General features: G+C 43.9%; 3 protein-coding genes across 7 annotated transcripts; 1 reads left to right on the top strand and 2 right to left on the bottom strand.

The window, feature by feature from the left end:
• Positions 1-49: 49 nt before the first annotated feature.
• LOC105564773 (DDB1- and CUL4-associated factor 5) lies at positions 50-6,055 on the bottom strand. The gene is made up of 7 exons (XM_012017419.1): positions 5,677-6,055; positions 5,106-5,286; positions 4,761-5,024; positions 2,537-2,757; positions 2,180-2,397; positions 1,826-2,093; positions 50-1,326 (listed from the first exon to the last, which is right to left on the bottom strand). Exons 1-7 carry the CDS (start codon positions 6,053-6,055, stop codon positions 395-397), a joined length of 2,463 nt encoding a protein of 820 aa, XP_011872809.1. The 3' UTR covers positions 50-394.
• Positions 6,056-6,505: 450 nt separating this feature from the next.
• Positions 6,506-10,083, top strand: LOC105564759 (cancer-related nucleoside-triphosphatase homolog). 4 transcript variants are annotated; one of them, XM_012017404.1, is made up of 4 exons: positions 6,506-7,049; positions 8,626-8,797; positions 8,878-8,980; positions 9,057-10,083. In XM_012017404.1, exons 1-4 carry the CDS (start codon positions 6,995-6,997, stop codon positions 9,309-9,311), a joined length of 585 nt encoding a protein of 194 aa, XP_011872794.1. In that variant the 5' UTR covers positions 6,506-6,994; the 3' UTR covers positions 9,312-10,083. The 4 variants fall into 4 exon arrangements, with proteins under 4 accessions (XP_011872794.1, XP_011872797.1, XP_011872795.1 ...); XM_012017407.1 differs by having other exon boundaries at positions 6,508-6,828; XM_012017405.1 differs by having other exon boundaries at positions 6,508-6,828; positions 8,441-8,797.
• On the bottom strand, positions 9,376-15,493 carry LOC105564761 (serine/threonine-protein phosphatase 5). Of its 2 annotated transcripts, XM_012017409.1 has the most exons (9): positions 15,072-15,493; positions 14,267-14,653; positions 11,995-12,281; positions 11,779-11,884; positions 11,565-11,707; positions 11,005-11,312; positions 10,312-10,393; positions 10,128-10,202; positions 9,376-9,986 (listed from the first exon to the last, which is right to left on the bottom strand). In XM_012017409.1, the coding sequence occupies exons 1-8, from the start codon at positions 15,409-15,411 to the stop codon at positions 10,143-10,145; spliced, it is 1,713 nt and encodes a 570-aa protein (XP_011872799.1). In that variant the 5' UTR covers positions 15,412-15,493; the 3' UTR covers positions 9,376-9,986; positions 10,128-10,142. The 2 variants fall into 2 exon arrangements, with proteins under 2 accessions (XP_011872799.1, XP_011872798.1); XM_012017408.1 differs by having other exon boundaries at positions 9,376-10,202.
• Positions 15,494-18,192: the final 2,699 nt, after the last annotated feature.

The following is an 18,192-nucleotide window of genomic DNA, read 5'->3' as shown; positions in this document are numbered from 1 at the left end:
ATTTTACCGCACACTCTATACTAGTAAAATGTATGGTAAAATTTCCAAAAACTCTCACACAATTCCTCGAAATTCAGGATAAATTTTAAGAAAAAAAATTCTCTCCGTGTACCATGCCTGAATTCGAGCGTCCAAAGCTTACTAGATGAAACAGGAGAAGTTCGGATCGCAGGAAAAATCGGCCGAGATGGGCAAAACGGCGGATAAGCCTGATCTAAAATATGATTTAAAAAAAAAAAGGAATCGACCGCATGTTCGCGCGTGATCAACTCAGTGTTATAAAAATATACTTCAAGGAATCACAGATTACATTATGTACAAATGGAAAGGATATGGGAGGTCGGAGTAGAGCGCATCGGGGAGGGCGGGGATTTCGATGAGTAAGCGTGAGCGCTTAATCGGAAGAATCACTCGTGGTCGAAACTGTTTGAGCCTGGGACGCGGATCGGTTACGATAGCTCCTCCTCGCCAGCTCCTCCACCTTTTTCCGGAAACACTCTAAACGTTTCAGTTTCTGCTCGTCGGAGCTATCGTCCGCGTCTCTGTCGTTTCGCTCCTTACGCGTCTGCTCGCTATTTTTCCCGCCCGTGGATGAGATCCCCGATTTGATACCGCTGTCAGGGGTGCAAGGAACTTGAAGCGATTTGCCACTCGGCGTCGATGGTCCATCCTCGCGATGATCCTTACTAGAGTTGCCGTTGATGCAATTCCTTTGGCCAGCAGATTTCTCATCCTCTTCCGAGTCGTCATCGAGCTTCTGTCGTTTACTCTGGCTCTTACCGGAACCGTCGTGTCGTGAACTATTTTTGCACTTTCGATGCTTCCGTTTGTGCGCCTTCGCGGACGTGTCCGAGTCAGTTTTAGAATGTTTTCGTTTATGGATAGCGACAATGTCCTCGTAGACGCAGCTGCTGCTGCTGCTGTAGCTCGAGCTCTTGTCGTCCTTCTCGATCGCGCTGGTGACGTACCGCGATCTTCGGAAAATCACTCCGGAACTAGTACTGGGTTGAGCCGCGTCGACCGGCCGCTCGTCGTCACTGTCCGAATCACTATTGACTTTTAACACAGTACACTTCCGTCTGGCGGACGGTCTTCTCCTGCCAGAGAGCCTGGTGTGTTTCCTCTTGACGCTCTTCGACTTGGACTTGGACTTGGACCTGCGTCTCGAGTGAGCATTGTCCCCTTCGCTACCGGAATCCGAGGCGGATCGTTCCATCGCGGCTATTCGCATGAGTTTCTCCCGGCGATTCGCGATAAGCCGAGTTATACGATTCGGTGACTCCAATGGCCTTTCAGGAGCTACACCACCTTCCGATGCCGTAGTATCTATGGTGGGGAATAACGATATATTACATTATTCTACAGGATGTATCTGGAAAAGATAATCGAAATCACGCAAGAATTAATTTTTTAAAGCAACAGCGAAGGAACATTGACACATCACGAGATACATCCACACTACGGTAATATCATTAATAATCCATAAGGCTCTGACATAAAATCACAATTCGAAGGGATAAAGCATACAAGAGCCAACACAGGATGTTAGTGTCTAAATCATTTTAACTTTTTAATTTATTGCGAAAAATTTAAAAATTAAAATTATTTAGACACTGAACATCCCGTCTTGACTCTTCTATCCTTTATTCCTTCAAATTATTAATAATAATTGTCAAATTGATCAAACAGAATAATTAATTTATAAAAATTAACATTTATATTCGACTTTGTGATAGTAACCACCATATTTAGCAGCTTGTCGTTCTTATTTTGCTTCACACAAATAATACTTTTTTTTTTCAATAAAGGTAATTATCCTTTATACCATCGGCATCTGACGCGCTATACGGCTCGCCCGTTGCCGGGTTTATTTCAGAGTCGCTGGGGGTATGTGGCGTTGGCACATCCTCGGAGCTCCATCCTTCAATCTCGCGCTGCACGAGGGAATCGAAAAAGGCCATCATTCGCGGGTCTTCCTTAGTCGATTGGTGGCTGTAATCGTGCGTCATAAATTGTCCGCTACGTAGAACCAGCCCTATATATTCATCGTGCGTGAACACTCGGCGCTGTCTCTCGCGCTTGCCAGCGTCTCTCTATGAGGAAGCACAAAGAAAACAATGGTAGATAACGCCAAACCGTAACGTCTGTTTGTAAAGAACCGTCGTAAAGCAGCGGTAACCTTCAGTCCTCCCAAACAGCCGGTTCCAAGAGGGAACGGACTCCAAATCTTGATGATCTTCTCCACGCCTGACGATGCGAAGATGCAGCTCGCTTGATTGTATCGAACTTGATTGACGATCGATCTGTGGCCGCGCAACACCATGTGAGCTTTTTCCACCCATGCTTTGCCGTCCATAGGCGGAATTTTCCACATGTACAGATTGAAGTCATCGGAGCCTACGAATTCAACGTATGAGACGCGCATAGATTGTCGAGTGTGATTGCTTTTCTACGATCGTACGAAAATATCTAAGCATAAACACATTTGAAGAATTTTTCTACATAACGAAATAAAAAGTTTATATTAGGTATTTACCGGAGAGAACGTATTCGTCGTTCTCGCCGGCGAAGCAACATGATTTCATGGTGCAACTGTTGTAATATCCCGGATGATCGAATTCACACAGGTACGTGGGAGAATCGACTGCATAAAGGACCGGTGGTAATCTCCTTCGTAAGGCCAGCAATCGGTTGCCCATCGAGTTAAACCTGACATTCATGCAACTCTGTTGCGGGGTTCCGTAACACAACACAGGCCTGCGGATGAAACACGACGATTAATAAAAGCTCCAAGAAATCCTTCATGTACTACATTATCGACGTTTCTAAAATAACGTCTCATGCGACGCTTAGCTACAGCGAATTCGGTTGCTCGTACTAGTGCACACCGAGTGCGCACTAAGGCTTGTTCACAGGCAATTTTTATATTTAAGGATCATCTGGAATATCTCTTGAAATACTTCTTGTAGCGAATTCGACAGTTTGCACTAGTGCGCACTGAATGCACGCCAAGGCTTGTTCAGAATCTACTCTTATACTTATAGTCGTCTCAAGTACACGTCCAGAAACTATTTAGTCAAAAAAATGATCCGTACGAATGCTATACAGATAATTTTACTGGTTAAGAAGTGTTTCAAAAAGTATTTAAGACGATCCTTAAATATAAGAATTGAACAAGAACAAGTAAACACACTGAGTGCGCACTAGTGCAGGCTGTGGAATTCGCTATTAGTCAGTCAAATAATTTATGTAGCACCTGTACGATCATTTGTTTTTGGCTAGAAGGTTTTTGAATGTGTATTTAAGACGACCTTAAATATAAAAATTGACTATAAACAAGACTTACGGCGTTTTTCATTAGCAGAAATGGTGCGCACTGAATGCACACTAACGCGGTTTCACCAAACATCGCTTAACTTTAATCTTACAATTAGTTTAACTCAAGTTTGTCTCTTTCTAAAGTAACAGTTGGAAAGAGACGAAGAACGAATTAAGCTAAGCTTGAAGTTAAGCAACGTTGGTGAAACCGAGACTACGCACAAGTCTAAGGCCGGTATTCGTAGTCAGATATTATATTCAAAACGGTCTTACGATCATCTTTAAATACTCCAATAGTCAATGAAAAGTTCCATACAGCGTCTTTGGATAAATTCAAGACGGTCTTGAACATAAAATCTGACTATGAATACCAGCCTAAGACTTGTCGTCTTAAATATCTCTTGAAATGCTTCTTATGTCCATTTCTATCAATGCAAATTAACTTTAATCTCGGTTTCATTTTCTACGTTTTTCTAGTTCGAAGAATTGGAAAAAGTGCGAAAGTAACTTAAACCGAGATTAAAGTTAAACTCCGGGTGCGTTCGAGAGAGCTCACTATCAGCGCAAAGTAGCCTTACATTGATTAGAAGTGGACATTAGCCAGTAAAATTATCTATGTATCAGTACTATCATTTTTTTGCTCGATGGTTTTTAAACGTGTATTTAAAACGACCTTAAATATAAAAATTAACCATGAACAAGCCTTAGGACGTTTTTCATTGGCAAAACTGGGACGCATTGAGTGCACACTAAGCCTCGTGCATAGTCAATTTTTACATTTAAGGATCGTCTTAAATACCTCTTGAAATACTTCTTATGTCCATTTCTATCAATGCAAATTAATTGAAAAGAAAAATTATTAAATTATTAATCTCGGTTTAACTTTTTTCAAATCTTTTCCCAGTTCTATGAATTCGAAAAAGATGGAAAGTAACTTGAACCGAGACTAAAGTGGACATTAGCCAGTAAAATAATATGTACTATCTTTTTTTTTGCTAGACAGTTTTTGAACGTGTATCCTTATAGCGTTTTTCATTGGCAGAACTGGTGCGCATTGAGTGCACACCAAACCTTGTGCATAGTCCATTTTTACATTTAAGGATCGTCTTAAATCCCTCTTGAAGTACTTCTTATGTCCACTTCTATCGATGCAAATTAATTGAAAAGTAGAATTATTAAATTATTAATTTCGGTTTAACTTTCTTTTTATCTTTTTCCAGTTCTAAGAACTCGAAAAAGATGGAAAGTAACTCGAACCGAGACTAAAGTGGACATTAGCCAGTAAAATAATCTGTACTATCATTTTCTTTTTTGCTAGATAGTTTTCGTGTATTTAAGACGACCCTAAATATAAGAATCGACCATGGACAAGCCTTAGTGCGCCGTTCAGTGCGAGCAACCGAATTCGCTATCAATCTCGAGCCGCACATCCGTGCACTTACTCCAAAGGTTTCCGTATATCCCACATACTGACACCTTCCTTAGCATTGGCAGTAGCGAGCATTCTGGGGTCCACGGGATTAAACATGACAGAGTGGAAGGCGCTTTTGTATTGTGCCAGGGTCTCCATAGCGTTGTTGCTGCGTATATCGTAAATGAGGACTCTCCCGTCGTCGCAGGCACTGGCGAAGACCTCGTCATTGTGCGGATGAATGGACAGCCCGTAGACGGGCTTCTCGTGCAGGAAGATGTTGAGAGATTCGCCCCTGTAACGTACAACAACGCGGCGTAACAAGGCGTTCGTACGCGCATTCCGCGCGCCTCGCGTCGGTAGGAATGTGCCTTACGTGCGCAAATCGTGGACTATGACTTGATCGTCGTTCCCCGCAGAGAATATCTTCGTCTTGCTGCTGTCGTAACCAAGGCAAAATATATTGCTAACGTGTTGCGATTTCATCACCGTGGGCTTGCCCATACCCTGTATCGCCTGCTCCACTCGCCACAGCAGAACTCTTCTATCGTCGCCCCCTGCGAAAATAGGACGTTACATGCCATTCGCACACGTGATTCCGTCTATTATTAGAAGATATTTTCCAAATCTTTCTAGCGTGCATGTCGCGCGACAGCCGCCGAGCTCTTTCCAACGCGAGAATTAACATTTCGAAACTACGTCAACCAGTATGTACGTCGCGAGAAACGGAGCGCAAGTGTCGCGGGACCGATCAAGAAATCGGAGCTGATCCAACGAGGATCGCGACCAACGGTTGCGAGAGGCGCTCGTGAACTCGTTGTGTCGTGACGCAAACGGGAAAATAACAATAAACACGGTTTTCCAGATTTGAAAACCGCCAGCGACGCATCCGCCCTAACAAGCGTATCGCGTGGGGATCGAAACGAGTCGCGCCGTCGAGGACTCACCGGACACAAGCAGGTCGCCCTGATTCGAGAACTCGATCGCGTTGACGCATCCGTAGTGGGACAGCAGGTCCTTCCTGTAGAGGTTCTCGGAGTTGTCGAACCTGGCGTTGATCAGGCCCCGGCAGTAGTCGACCTTGTCGTCGATCTGCCGCGCGAGCACGTAGGACAGTGCGCTGCACTCGGACGAATGGGCGAGCTCGCCGGGGTCGCCGCCACCCTCGCACGCCTTCCGCGGCGACAGCCGTCGGCGCCGCCGGCGGAGGCTGCCGGCGCGGAACCGCGCGCGGCCGTCGGCCCCCTCCTCGTCGGCGACTGGCGGCCAGTCCCTCGGGAACGTATCCGCCGCCGCCGGCATCCCCGTCGCTGCCGTCGACGCCATCACCGCACGACCGTCCCCCGTCGTCGCCGTCGCTCCGACCTCCGCCCCCTCCTCCTCCGCCCGCGGGTAATCGCCACGCGTCCCACTATCCTCGCCGTGCCCGGCGCGCCTAGGTGGACGAGCGCGGGCGCCGTCCGAGTCGAGCTCGACGAGCAGGAAGAGCCCTTCGCGCAGCACGGGATCGCGGAGCGAGCACGACGGCTCCGTCTCGGTCGTCGCGGAGGCCGCCTCCTCCTCCTCCTCCTCCCCCGCCACCGTCTCCCACCGCCTCCGCTCGCGGCACCTCCGCCTTCCTCCTGCCGAGCGGGTGCCTGTTTACCTCGCGTCCGGACAACGTCCGCCGACTCGCTCTCCTACGCGCGGACGGTCTACGCCGCGCACGGGAGACGAAGGGGAAAACACGTAGTCGGGACCCGCGGACGTTCCAACGCCACGACGCACGGCTCTGTGTACATACACGCACACGCGCGCGCGCTCGGCCTCTCGCTGGGAGCTTCGGCCGTCACCACTACCGCCGCTACTGCCACTACCACTACCATACCAATCCGCACTCCCCCGATCGGCCAACCGTCTGTTCTCCGTCGTCGTCGTCACCAGTCGCCCCGTCGCTCTGCTCGTCCAGCCCGATCAGCTGATCGCGCCCGCTCGGTTACGGTCTCTCCCCCGTGCGGTCACTTCTGTCGTCTCGACGCCTGCTCATCGGTGCGCGCGCCACGGTGCTGCTGCTGTTGCCGCCGACCACCACCGTCGCGTCGACTCGCGCGTTCTTGCCCGTACGTCGCGCGCTCGAGGATTTGCCGGCCTCTCCGCGACTCTCTCGTCGCCGCCGCGAATTCGTGCCGCCGGCTTGTCTCCCGACAACGTCCACTCGGCGGCGGAAATTATCCGCCACGTCCGTTCCCCCTCGATTCAGAAGTAAACACGGGCGCCGCGAGAGCGATGGAGACTGGCGGCGCGTCGCGGCCTCCGCACGTACTACTCGCGGGCCCGCCAGGTTAGACTCGCGCGGGGCTGAACAAGATTCCAATTGATTCGAATGAAATGTGCGCTAGGTCTCGTAAAACAGAAATACCGATTGAATTTGATTAAGAATCGATTGGCTTTTCATAAGTTTAGATGTGTGCACTCGACCCTCGATTTGCACGAGTCATTCGTTCCGCGTGGCCCTTTTACGCGGAGAATCGCGCGGAGTACTCGCCAGTACAAAATAAAGCTCGTTGCAGACGATGCTATTCTTCCTGCTGGATTGCTTGCGATTTAGTAAATTACTAGAAATCCTGAGTGCTGAGTGGTGCAATGATAGTAATTTATTAGATTGCAAGCAATCCAGCAGGAAAAATAGCATCGTCTGCAGCGGGCTTAACTATGAAAAGTTTTGCAGGCAAAAGACGCCCTTACTTTTAAAGAGATCGCGACAAGGGGAGCAGAGATATTCAAAGTCTGAAGAGTTCTCTCGAAAGCAGAGATTTCTAGCTTTAAAATTAAAAAAAACATGTTTCAATCCTAGCGGAAAAAATTTCTACAAATAACTACAAAAATTGACTTGAAATAGAAATTTGTAGAAATTTTTATATCTGCGTTGAAACATTTATTTCTTTGTAAAAATGTCTATAAAATAGTATCACAAATTGCAATGTTCTCAAATCAAGAAATTATTGCAAGTAGTATTTCATGAAAATGTACAATTTTGTAAAAATTAGTACAAAACTTTACTAGCTTTGAAAATTTGAGAAACAACGAAATCTCAAAGAATTAAAACAACTGCTTACTTGTAGAATATTACAAAAATTAACAAGTGTTCCAATTCTAGCATTTCCATGTTGATTTTTATAACACTTTTTAAATTTACGTGGAATTTCTTAGATTCTGGCAGTTATATTTAATTTTTTTGTAGAATTTTGCATAATTTCCGGCAGGGAAATGCGATAAGTTTTCGCAAAGTTACAAGTATTTGAAGTCGAGTGGAATTTTGGTACAAATTTTTGTTGCGTTAATTTTGTTGCGCAGTGTATGTGAATACTCTGAAATATTCCATTTCTAAGATTTCTCATTCTACAAATACTGAAAAACTCGTAAAAATCTTATAAGATTAAGTCTGAAATTATATTGTATAAAAAATCTGAAAAATTCATCCTATTTTGAGAAGAGTTGCCTTTAAATTTTTTTTCAAACTTCAATAACCAATCTTTATCTTTACTGGATAAAAGATTTTTGTTACGTATCTCACATCATTAACAAAGATGTAATTTGTTCTCTATCTGCTGCCAATACTCGAGTACCCGGATATCTTGAATATCACTCGGATATTTGGCAGCTTTCCATCTGGAAAATAATGTCAAATCAAATGATACAATGCATTTTGATATATTTGCTCTTTTCACGCAGACAAGCTAATGAATGGCACTGTTTTACATACAAATTCAATATCGTTATTGCGGATATAATTTATAACAAATAAACATGCAAACGCAAGTTTTCAGCAGGAAAAAACAAAAGGTGGAATGATGCAATATTCCCCGTATTAATATCGTCGATAAACAAATTGTTATCGGGAGGGGGAATTTTTACAGGCATTGGTAAAACGACGGTGTGCAAAAGGATTGCGTCTATGCTGGAGAAAAGGGGCAGCAGGTTCGACGGATTTTACACGGAGGAGGTGCGAGATCGGAACGGCTCCAGGATCGGCTTCGACATCGTGGGAGTGAAGGATCCTGGGGGGAGATTACCCTTGGCGCGGCTAAAGTACGTATCTGTTTATGACAATGATAACAAAGCATAACTGAATACATGTTGTATTTAATTCAACATTTCTTTACGGGCAGGGGTCTAACAGAGGCTCCAAAGTCTTCCGCTCAAGTGGGAAACTACCGCGTTCTCCTGAATAATTTCGAGACTGTAGCGCTGCCAATATTGGATCTGGACACTGTAAGAATAATGATTTGCCTCGAGGTGAATTTTTGATCACTCCAACAGCTCAATAACGTCATATTGCCGTTTGCAGGATGTACTGCTTGTCGACGAAATCGGTAAAATGGAATTATTCAGCAAGGAATTCAAGAAGAAAGTAACGGACATGTTCTTCGGTTCTTCTAAGAAAGCCTTCGTGATCGGGACTATCCCGCAAATGCACAAAGTGCCGCAGCAACACGCGGAGCTATTCGGCAAGTTACAAGCAGACAAAAGGATAAAAATTCTGAACGTGACTCGTGAAAATCGGAATGATCTGCCAGAGGAAATTATTCGTTACGTCTCATAAATTTCTGTCGCTTAGCACACCGTTATTCGTTAGTCGCGCAAAATAAAGTATCAATTTACGTATGTACATCATAAATGTCATTTATTATTAACAAAAAACAAAATGTTAGATCAAAGATTTCTCCAATCACGACAGATTTGTAAAAAAATTGTCACAAATAACGTGACGCATAGTGATTGGCTGAAACATTGTACTACATAATTACGCTAGTTTCTTTGCATTTATGTATTCTCTCTCGCTCTCTTCCTCTCTGTAATAATTACTATATTTCATTGAAACTCCACCGTTGGTCGTTAAAGAATCAATTAAAAGTTTAAAATTCTGCGCTTCGTATAAATAATAGATTATAAAATCAATACGCTTCACGGGAATATCTTCGAGATCAAAAATTCCTTCTGATGTGTACGCGCAACACATAGGTATCTTTAACGAACAAGGCGGTCATTGATTGAGGGTACAAAATAGAAACGTTCTCTTCGCGCCATTTTATTACAAATGAACACAAATCGCCAGATGCTTGACGAGCCGTGTTTTCTTATCTACGATAAGAAAAGTCTGATAGATTTGTTTGCCTGTTGTAAAAATAAGCAAACCTTTCTCGCTTTTGTACCCGTCAATTTTATGCATTTCTCACCGCGCGTATTTTATAATACAGGAAATTCATCGTTCGATCTCCTAGAAAGAATATAATAATTATTGTTGCGGAGAAGCCTAAAGTGTCTCTTACCTTCCCCATTTCAGTATCAAATATATTACGCACACTTTGATTGGACTACTTATACTTCAGTTATTATTATATTTATTTTTCAATAATACCTAGGAGACGTTCCACTAGCACATGAACTTTAGTAAAGAATTGGCGTAAGCCATCGGCCTTACGTTTGGATGAGGCTGTAACATAAGAAAAAAAAAATGACGTGCGGCAAACACAAAATATGACGAGAGCGAATAACCAAGTCGAATCAAAATGAAAACCATGATCTGTGAACAAAGTACGTACCATTGCGTCATACGACGTGAAGTAAGGTTTCATGTCACTGCCGTTAAGTGTGATGAAGGCACCTCGATTACCCATGGTATCACTGAGATTCAATAAAATATATTATCAAAGTTGTACACACAGATGTAACCAGTGTACTCTATTATACTGGAAGACCCATTAAGACTTGATACAAGAACAAGACACAATGTACAATACACAGTTTCTTTGGAAAAATTGAAGCTCGTAATATTTTTATTATCTCTGTAGCGATCGAGAATGAGTATACGGGGCCTAAGTTAGTCGACAGGAAAGTTACGCTGGAATTCATGAAAGATTTATTAGAGTCGTGTAGAGATGAAAAGAAGCTGCACCGTAAATACGCTTACAAAATTCTGTTGGACGTTAAATCACGGTTCATGGCACAACCTAGCTCAGTGAACATTGTAATCGCGGAAGAAAAGAACTCTTTCTAGTAATTCCGGCTGTGCGTAGTCAACAATTTTCAACCTCATCTTATACAAGCGAGACAGAAATCGTGCGAAAATCGTTGACTAATCAGCAAATTACTGAAAACTTTTAGTAAAAAAAGAGACAGAACAGGAACCATTTGTCTGCCTCACTCTGTCGATCTTCTTCAAAAAGGCAGTAGGCCTTCCGGTATAATAGAGTTCGCTGAATTGGCTCACGATTGTTGATGTATAACCAACGTACCAGTAATTTGGAGCGGAGAATACTGTGATACACTTCCCATCATGTCCCACCTCGTATCCCTCGTTCTTAACCTCGTGACTCCTTACAATATAGTCAAGAGAATTTATCCTGAGGAAATTCTGCGTGACGTCAGGTCCGAATTGAACACCCACGCCTCTCTTGCTGGGCGCTCGGCCCATCTGCGGCTGCGGATCCGACCACAATAGCTCGCACATCAACCCCTCGTCAGGCGGTTGTCTGTTTCTGTCGATTTCTCTAATTTCTTCCAATGTCACGTTGTCCCGCGAGAATAATCCGCCGTGCATCACCTGATACATAATAAACAAATTACGAAAATTACATGCGATACACGCGGGCTGGCTCGTCGTATGAGAATGGCTGACTCTTAATGCGAGGACAACAGATTAGAGTCCAATCGTCATCCCATATTTCTTGAATTTAAAAGAAAAAAAAACTATAATCAAACGGATTGTTGAAGGTCAGGAATGAGAGAGTACAAGACAAAATTGTTCTCCATTTCGAACACATTTGCGAACAATATAACTTTGGACGACACTTACAAGTACTTTATGATTGAAGCAGTGTGCGAGAGGGAGCCAATTGTATACCTCGGTGAACAATTCCGCCATCTGAACAGAATATTTAGCTTTGACCTCACCGTCGAAGCCGTACATCTGGTTCATCATAGCAGATTCATGATTACCTGGACACACGAAATATTTCGTGAACGTGATAAATTCAAATCTCCTAAATATTGAGAGAAGAATCACGTACCTCTCGACATGAAGAAGTGGTTTGGGTACAATAATTTAAAACCAAATAGAGTAAATATGCACTCTACTGAGAAAGAGCCTCTATCTACAAAATCTCCATTAAATAACTGCGAGATTGTTAAGAGAAACACACTTTTGAATCCTTGCGCGATCTTGCGCCTCCACATTACAAAATCATGCGAGTTTCATATAAACTACAGACTCTTGTAAAGGATACATATGAGTTAGTCTCCGACGGCAATCCGTTCAATTTAAATATATTCAGCAGGTCATAATATTGACCGTGTATGTCCCCGCAGATGGTAAATTTCTTTTCTTCCGGGATTACGATGTCCACTAAGCTAGGTTGTGCCATGAACCACGATTTAACGTCCAACAGGATTTTGTAAGCGTATTTGCGGTGCAGCTTCTTTTGATCTCTGTACCACTCTAATAAGTCCTTCATGAACTCCAGCGTAACTTTCCCGTCGACTAGCTTAGGCCCCGTATACTCGTCCTCGATCGCTGTAAAAATAATAAAAACATTACGAGCTTCAATTTTTCAAAAGGAAGGAAGACTGCGTATTGTACATTTTGTCTTGTTTTTGTAGCAAATATTTTTTTACAAACATGGAAAAATATAATTACAACGCAGGAAAGCCATAGGGCGCTCGAGAGCTCACTATTGGCGCTACTTCGCGCTGAAAGCGTCGTTCTATTTTTCTTCAATAATAAGCGACAAAGATAGAATAACGCGTTCAGCGCTAAGCAGCGCTGATAGTGAGCTCTCGGACGCACCCGTAGTTTAACTTTGATCTTGGTTCAAGTTACTTTCGCTCTTTTTCCAATTCTTAGAACTAGAAAAACATAGAAAGTAACACCGAGATTAAAGTTAATTTGCATTGATAGAAATGGACATAAGAAGCGTTTCAAAAGACATTTAAGACGATCCTTGAATATAAGAATTGACTATGCACAAGTCTTAAGCCCAGTTTCACCAAACGTTGCTTAACTTTAATCTTAAGCGTCGTCTACAATAACCGGCGTAAGCGTGGAGTAAGAAGTAAGAGTAGGCGTAAGAGAGCTACTTCCGGTTTAATAGAGCTGGAGTAAGGGCGTAAGCGAAATGAATTATTTTTATTTCTTACGCCTACTCTTACTCTTACGCCTTTTCACGCATGCCTACAACACCTACTTCACCGTATTGTCGATTGAGTCGGCGTAAACAGCTTACGCCAAAAACGTTACTCCTACTCTTACTTCTTACTCCACGCTTACGCCGGTTATTGTAGACGACGCTTTAGTTCATGTCTGTCTCTTTCTAAAGTAACAGTTGGAAAGAGACAAAGAACGAATTAAGCTAAGCTTGAAGTTAAACAACGTTGGTGAAACCGGGCCTTAGACCGGTAGTCATAGTCAGATTTTATATTCAAGACCGTCTTGAATTTATCGAAAGATGCTGTATGAAAGCTATTTTCATTGGCTATTGGAGTATCTAAAGATCGTAAGACCGTCTTGAATATAAGATCTGACCACGAATGCCGACCTTGGGCCCGGTTTCACCAACGTTGTTTAACTTTAGCTTAATCCGTTCTTCGTCTCTTTCCAACTGTTACTTTAGAAAGAGACAAACACGAATTAAACTAATTGTAGGATAAAAGTTAAGAGATGTTTGGTGAAACCGCCTTAATGTGCACTCAGTGCGCACCAGTTCTGCCTATGGAAAACATTACAAGGCTTTATAAAAATGACAATTTACTGCGCTGACAAAGACTTATACATCTGCTACATTATATACTCTATGAACATTTATACATAAGGTAATACTCACATACGTACTCTTTAATATGTTACTTGTAAATTTAACACTCGTTTATGTAAATTATTTTTCTTTGTAAAAAAGCTGTGACATGTTGGTTTGCAGTTTGATTGCTTGATAAGGACCGGATTCTTGGTCGAAACGTCGCAACTAATGTAACACTCTATCAATTATATTGCCAGTTGGATCAACTAAAGTCTTAATCGTATTACAAGGCTTGTTCGTGGTCAATTTTTATATCTAAGGTCGTCTTAAATACACGTTCAAAAACCATCAAGCAGACAAAAAGGAGAGTACTGTTACATAGATAATTTTACTGGCTAATGTCCACTTTTACTAATGTAAGGTACGTTCGGGAGCTCACTATCAGTGCTGCCCAGCTCCCTTAATATTACTGAAGAAAGGAATTAAAGAAAAAAGTTACAGCCAGTATACAAACTCCCCAAGCCAATGAAGGTACTTTATACTGAGAAATCATCTTTACGAGACCAACAGTTTGCGCTTTGCAAGCATAATTGCACACGAAATTGCACAGCATAAGACCATCTAGAGCAATAAGCATGCTATGCGAATCAATGTGGCGATTCAATGCTCGATGCTCGTTGGTTTCGACGGTTCTTACACCATGCATGCGTAGGCACGCAACTTTGTGTACAAATGCCCTAACACTTTGACGAAGAACAATTCTCACCCATATCTTCCAGATTAATCGTGTCGGCTATGTTCTTCTTGTCCTCTACGGAGATGGCCTTGTGGAAAGCCGACACTTTAACCATCTTGCGGCACTCCATGTACCTGTCCTTTGCGTCCTTGTCGTTGGGCCTAGCTTTGACGACAGTCTTATAATCCGTGAGGGCCTGCTTGAACTTGCCTAGGGACATGTAAGCGGCGGCCCTCCGATAGTAACCCTTAACGTAATTCCTATCTAACTCGATGGCCGCGGACGCGTCTGTCAATGCGTATCCGAAGCACTCCATCCTTAGGTAGGCGATGCTCCTGTTGCCAAAATACACGGCTACGAACGGATTTAACTGTATGGCTTTGGTATACAATTCGATAGCTTTATCGTATACTTGATCTAAAAAGAAAAGAAGAAAGAGGTGAGGAGACAAGCGAAATTCGCTTAGCGAATGCAGCGGGGGATCATCGTCCGCGTGTTCCCTCGGCACAATTAGTCCGGCGTTTATTCGCGAGATCACGCGACGCCGCTCACGGTTTTCCCTCGAGACGGCAGAAGCCGACGAACCACCCCCAGCTTCCCGAAGGATCGAGAAACGCCGAAGAGCGCCAAGAGACGTCAACACGCGCTCTCGCCGGCCGAGAAACGACTCTCCCTCGCTCGTACTCGACGGCGGCGACGGCGGCGGCGGCGGCGGCGGTTCGCTCGCGCGGTCCTCGTCGCGTGCCGCGGTGGCGAGAGTTGGGGGTTAACTCGGGGCACACGTGACCGCGCGTAAAGTCGAAGCGCGTCCCCACGTGCGCGCTTATATACGTACTCTTGAAGTACTCGTTCGCCTCCTCCTTGTACATTTCCGCGGTGCACGCGTCCTCCGGTGTCGCCGGCGTGAGCGCCGCGACATTCTCCCCGCCTTTGTCGCCCATCCTCGCCTCTCTGCGTTCGTACGTGCCGTGCGTGCGTGCGTGCTCGCGCGCGCTCACTGGTCGCCGAGCCTCGTAGCGGACGTAGCCCAGCGGCGACGACGAACCGACGGAAGGATCCAAGTCACTCGGAGCCACGCGGTCGCAACGTGCGTAAGGTGAGATCGCGCATCGAGGCACAGTCGATCGCGTTCCTCTCTCGGGTCCTCTCTCGTGAGAGCGAGCGCGCGCTGGCATGCGCCTACCTGGTATCCGCCAAACTCAACCACTACAGTCACACGCGTTGCACACACGCACCCACACCACACCGTGGTAAACGTTGTGAAGTGTGCTACGGTACGGCGACACTGGCGGCGGTCCGCCGCTACCTTCCGGCCGGCGCTTCGATTAATCGAACTGTTATCGATCGTTCCTCGCGCGCGGGTGATTAAATAACTTAAGATATAAAATATATCAATCGCGTATACAAGAAATGCAGCTTTCACGTCACTTAGGGCGATAATAAACATTGCCGTATGCAATAAACTCCGATATTGCAAGACAGATACCACGAAAGGTGGCGGCCATGAAATTAGAATTTCTTATTTGTACGAAAAACAGAAATTAAACATTCCCACGATGAAAAATATATATATCGGTCTCCTTCAGTATTACCGAATTTTCTACCAAATGTAAAAAGGAATCGTTCATATTTAATTTCTCGTAATCAATCTCGTATCAAATGTGTACTTACATTTCGTGTCATGATTGACCAAATCTCGTGACACGATTCACCAAACCGATCGTGGGATGATCTTGACTTCGTGGCACTTTGAATAACACTTCAGTATTAATCACACGCGATAGACACACGTCACTCACTGTATGTCGAACAAAGATAGAAGACGCTTTTTTTCATAATGATTTTTTTCCGATAATGTCAACTAGGAACAACCAATGAAAATCTGCGTCTTTTTCGAAGATCGTTCTCGCTTGGCTGTCGCCAGTTAACGATACCGAAAAGCATCGATTGCAAGTTACAGAATTCCCGTACAGGTGATCTCTCAGATGTCTTCGTTTCAGCTGTCCCGCGACACACTCACGAAAAAAGTCACTGTATCCAAATGTCACTCTTTGATTTTCACTGTCACCGAATCACTGAACAATGAAGAAGCAATTTCACGTTAGCTAGCGCTTTGATTCTTGGATGTATAGATCTATAATGTGTGAACTGCGCGAGATATCTGACTTGCCGGTTAATCGAGTATCGATGACAAGTCGCGATCGCGCGATGATGTCGGTCACTGATTATTCGCGATCGTGGTTTCTTCCCGTACTTTTGCGAACGCGCATCAAAAATGAATAATACGATATGCGGAACGGCGCGGGCGTAACCGACGTTCAATTGTCGCCGCGTGACTTGACACTGCGTACGGCGTGACTTTGTTTTGCCGAGCGCCGTAGACCGAGCCTGGATTCCAAGAAATGACGTAGCGCTATGGCCCGAGCGTTGTAAACAACTCGGTCGAAAGCCGAGCACGGATTCCAAGAAATGACGTAGCGCCGTGGAAAAACCCTCGGTCGAAAAACAATGTATCATTCGGCGCGAGTCAGTCGAGCGAGGCGGGTGTTTTGCGGGTGCCTTCGCGTCGCTCCCCGTAACGCGATCATTTCCTACGAGAATCTCGATCGTCTCGTACAAGAGCGCGTTTAAGTAATTGTTGCGATCCGTAATCATACCGTTGATTTCTACGTGATTCGTCGAGATGAATATCACGCGTAATTCGAAGAGAAAATGCGATAAGTGAAGAACATATATAAGTGCGCGTATAACATGAAGTGTTCCGTTTTCGTCGCGTTCGGGAGTGCCGTTTGAATAATCGAATCGAAGACTTTTCAAAGTCCATTTGAGGAACAAGTATTCGTAAAATGTCCGTTCCTGTCGATGGCCACACTTTCGAGAATTGACAGTTTTTGGGATATAATACTCGTCGACTCGAAGTGGAGGCGAACTTGACGGAACAGAATACCTTCAAACGGGCTTTATAAACGGGAGTGTAAAATCGCGCGAACGATCTTTGTGTTTTCGCGAGTGTGCCAAAGGACAATCTGATTGTGAGTGGAGGAGGAGGCTTTGGAGAGGCATCGGGCGCCAGCGGAGCAACTTTATGGTAAATGTTATTTTTTATTTTGTGTAAAAGTAATCTTTTTCAGTTTATTTTTGAGCCGTTTTCTCTCATAATACAATAATTTCGAAATAACAATTAGAGAACAAGAAAGCATTAAAAATTTTATAAGTTTATTCTCGTGAAGATCTTTTGCGAAGAATCTTTCGCGCGTTAATCGTTTAAACGTTTAATCGAATAAAGTTTGATACGCGTAAGATTTACTTATGCGATAACCATATTTTGCAAATATATTTTACAATATTAGTTTTCACATTGAACACTGCTTTAACGCATTCTATATTTGTGTTACAGATTCAACGTAGCCAACTCCGCTGCTGCGCCTCGGTCGGTGAGTGAGTAGTTTTTTTTATTCAGGTAATGAATCTCGTAGATCGTAGAATGTAGATCATAGATGGATATATTCTGGAGATTCGTTACCTAAAAATGGATGGATTACGACATAAAATTTCAAGTTTACTTTAATATATTTCATCGATCGAATGGGAGTGATCGCGATTGTCATTGTAGAGGGTTGAGTGCTCCGTTGCAGCACGTCATATATTTTCATGTAGAATATAACGAATATTATTGATGTATTCGTTGAGCTAATCTCTTGTAATCTATTCTATCCATTTTTCAGTAGCAAATTTATACATGTATGTAAAGTCAAAAACTATGACGTGAGATTCGAATATTTTGTCGAGACCGCTGAAACTTTATATTATTTTCATACGTTATTTGATTAACTAGAATGTTCAATTGTATCTACCTTTTCTCTGGGTCTCACGCTTTGAGTAAATATATAACTCAAAGGTCTCACGTCATTTATTCTGTACGTGTGTCTCACGATACACTTTCAAGATGCGTCTCG

Source organism: Vollenhovia emeryi, unplaced genomic scaffold, assembly GCF_000949405.1.
Source record: "Vollenhovia emeryi isolate VEMERY1.0 unplaced genomic scaffold, V.emery_V1.0 DF939160.1, whole genome shotgun sequence".
NCBI classification, from domain to species: domain Eukaryota; kingdom Metazoa; phylum Arthropoda; class Insecta; order Hymenoptera; family Formicidae; genus Vollenhovia; species Vollenhovia emeryi.
Note: the sequence above shows the minus strand (reverse complement) of the source record. Positions and strands in the feature narration are given on the sequence as shown.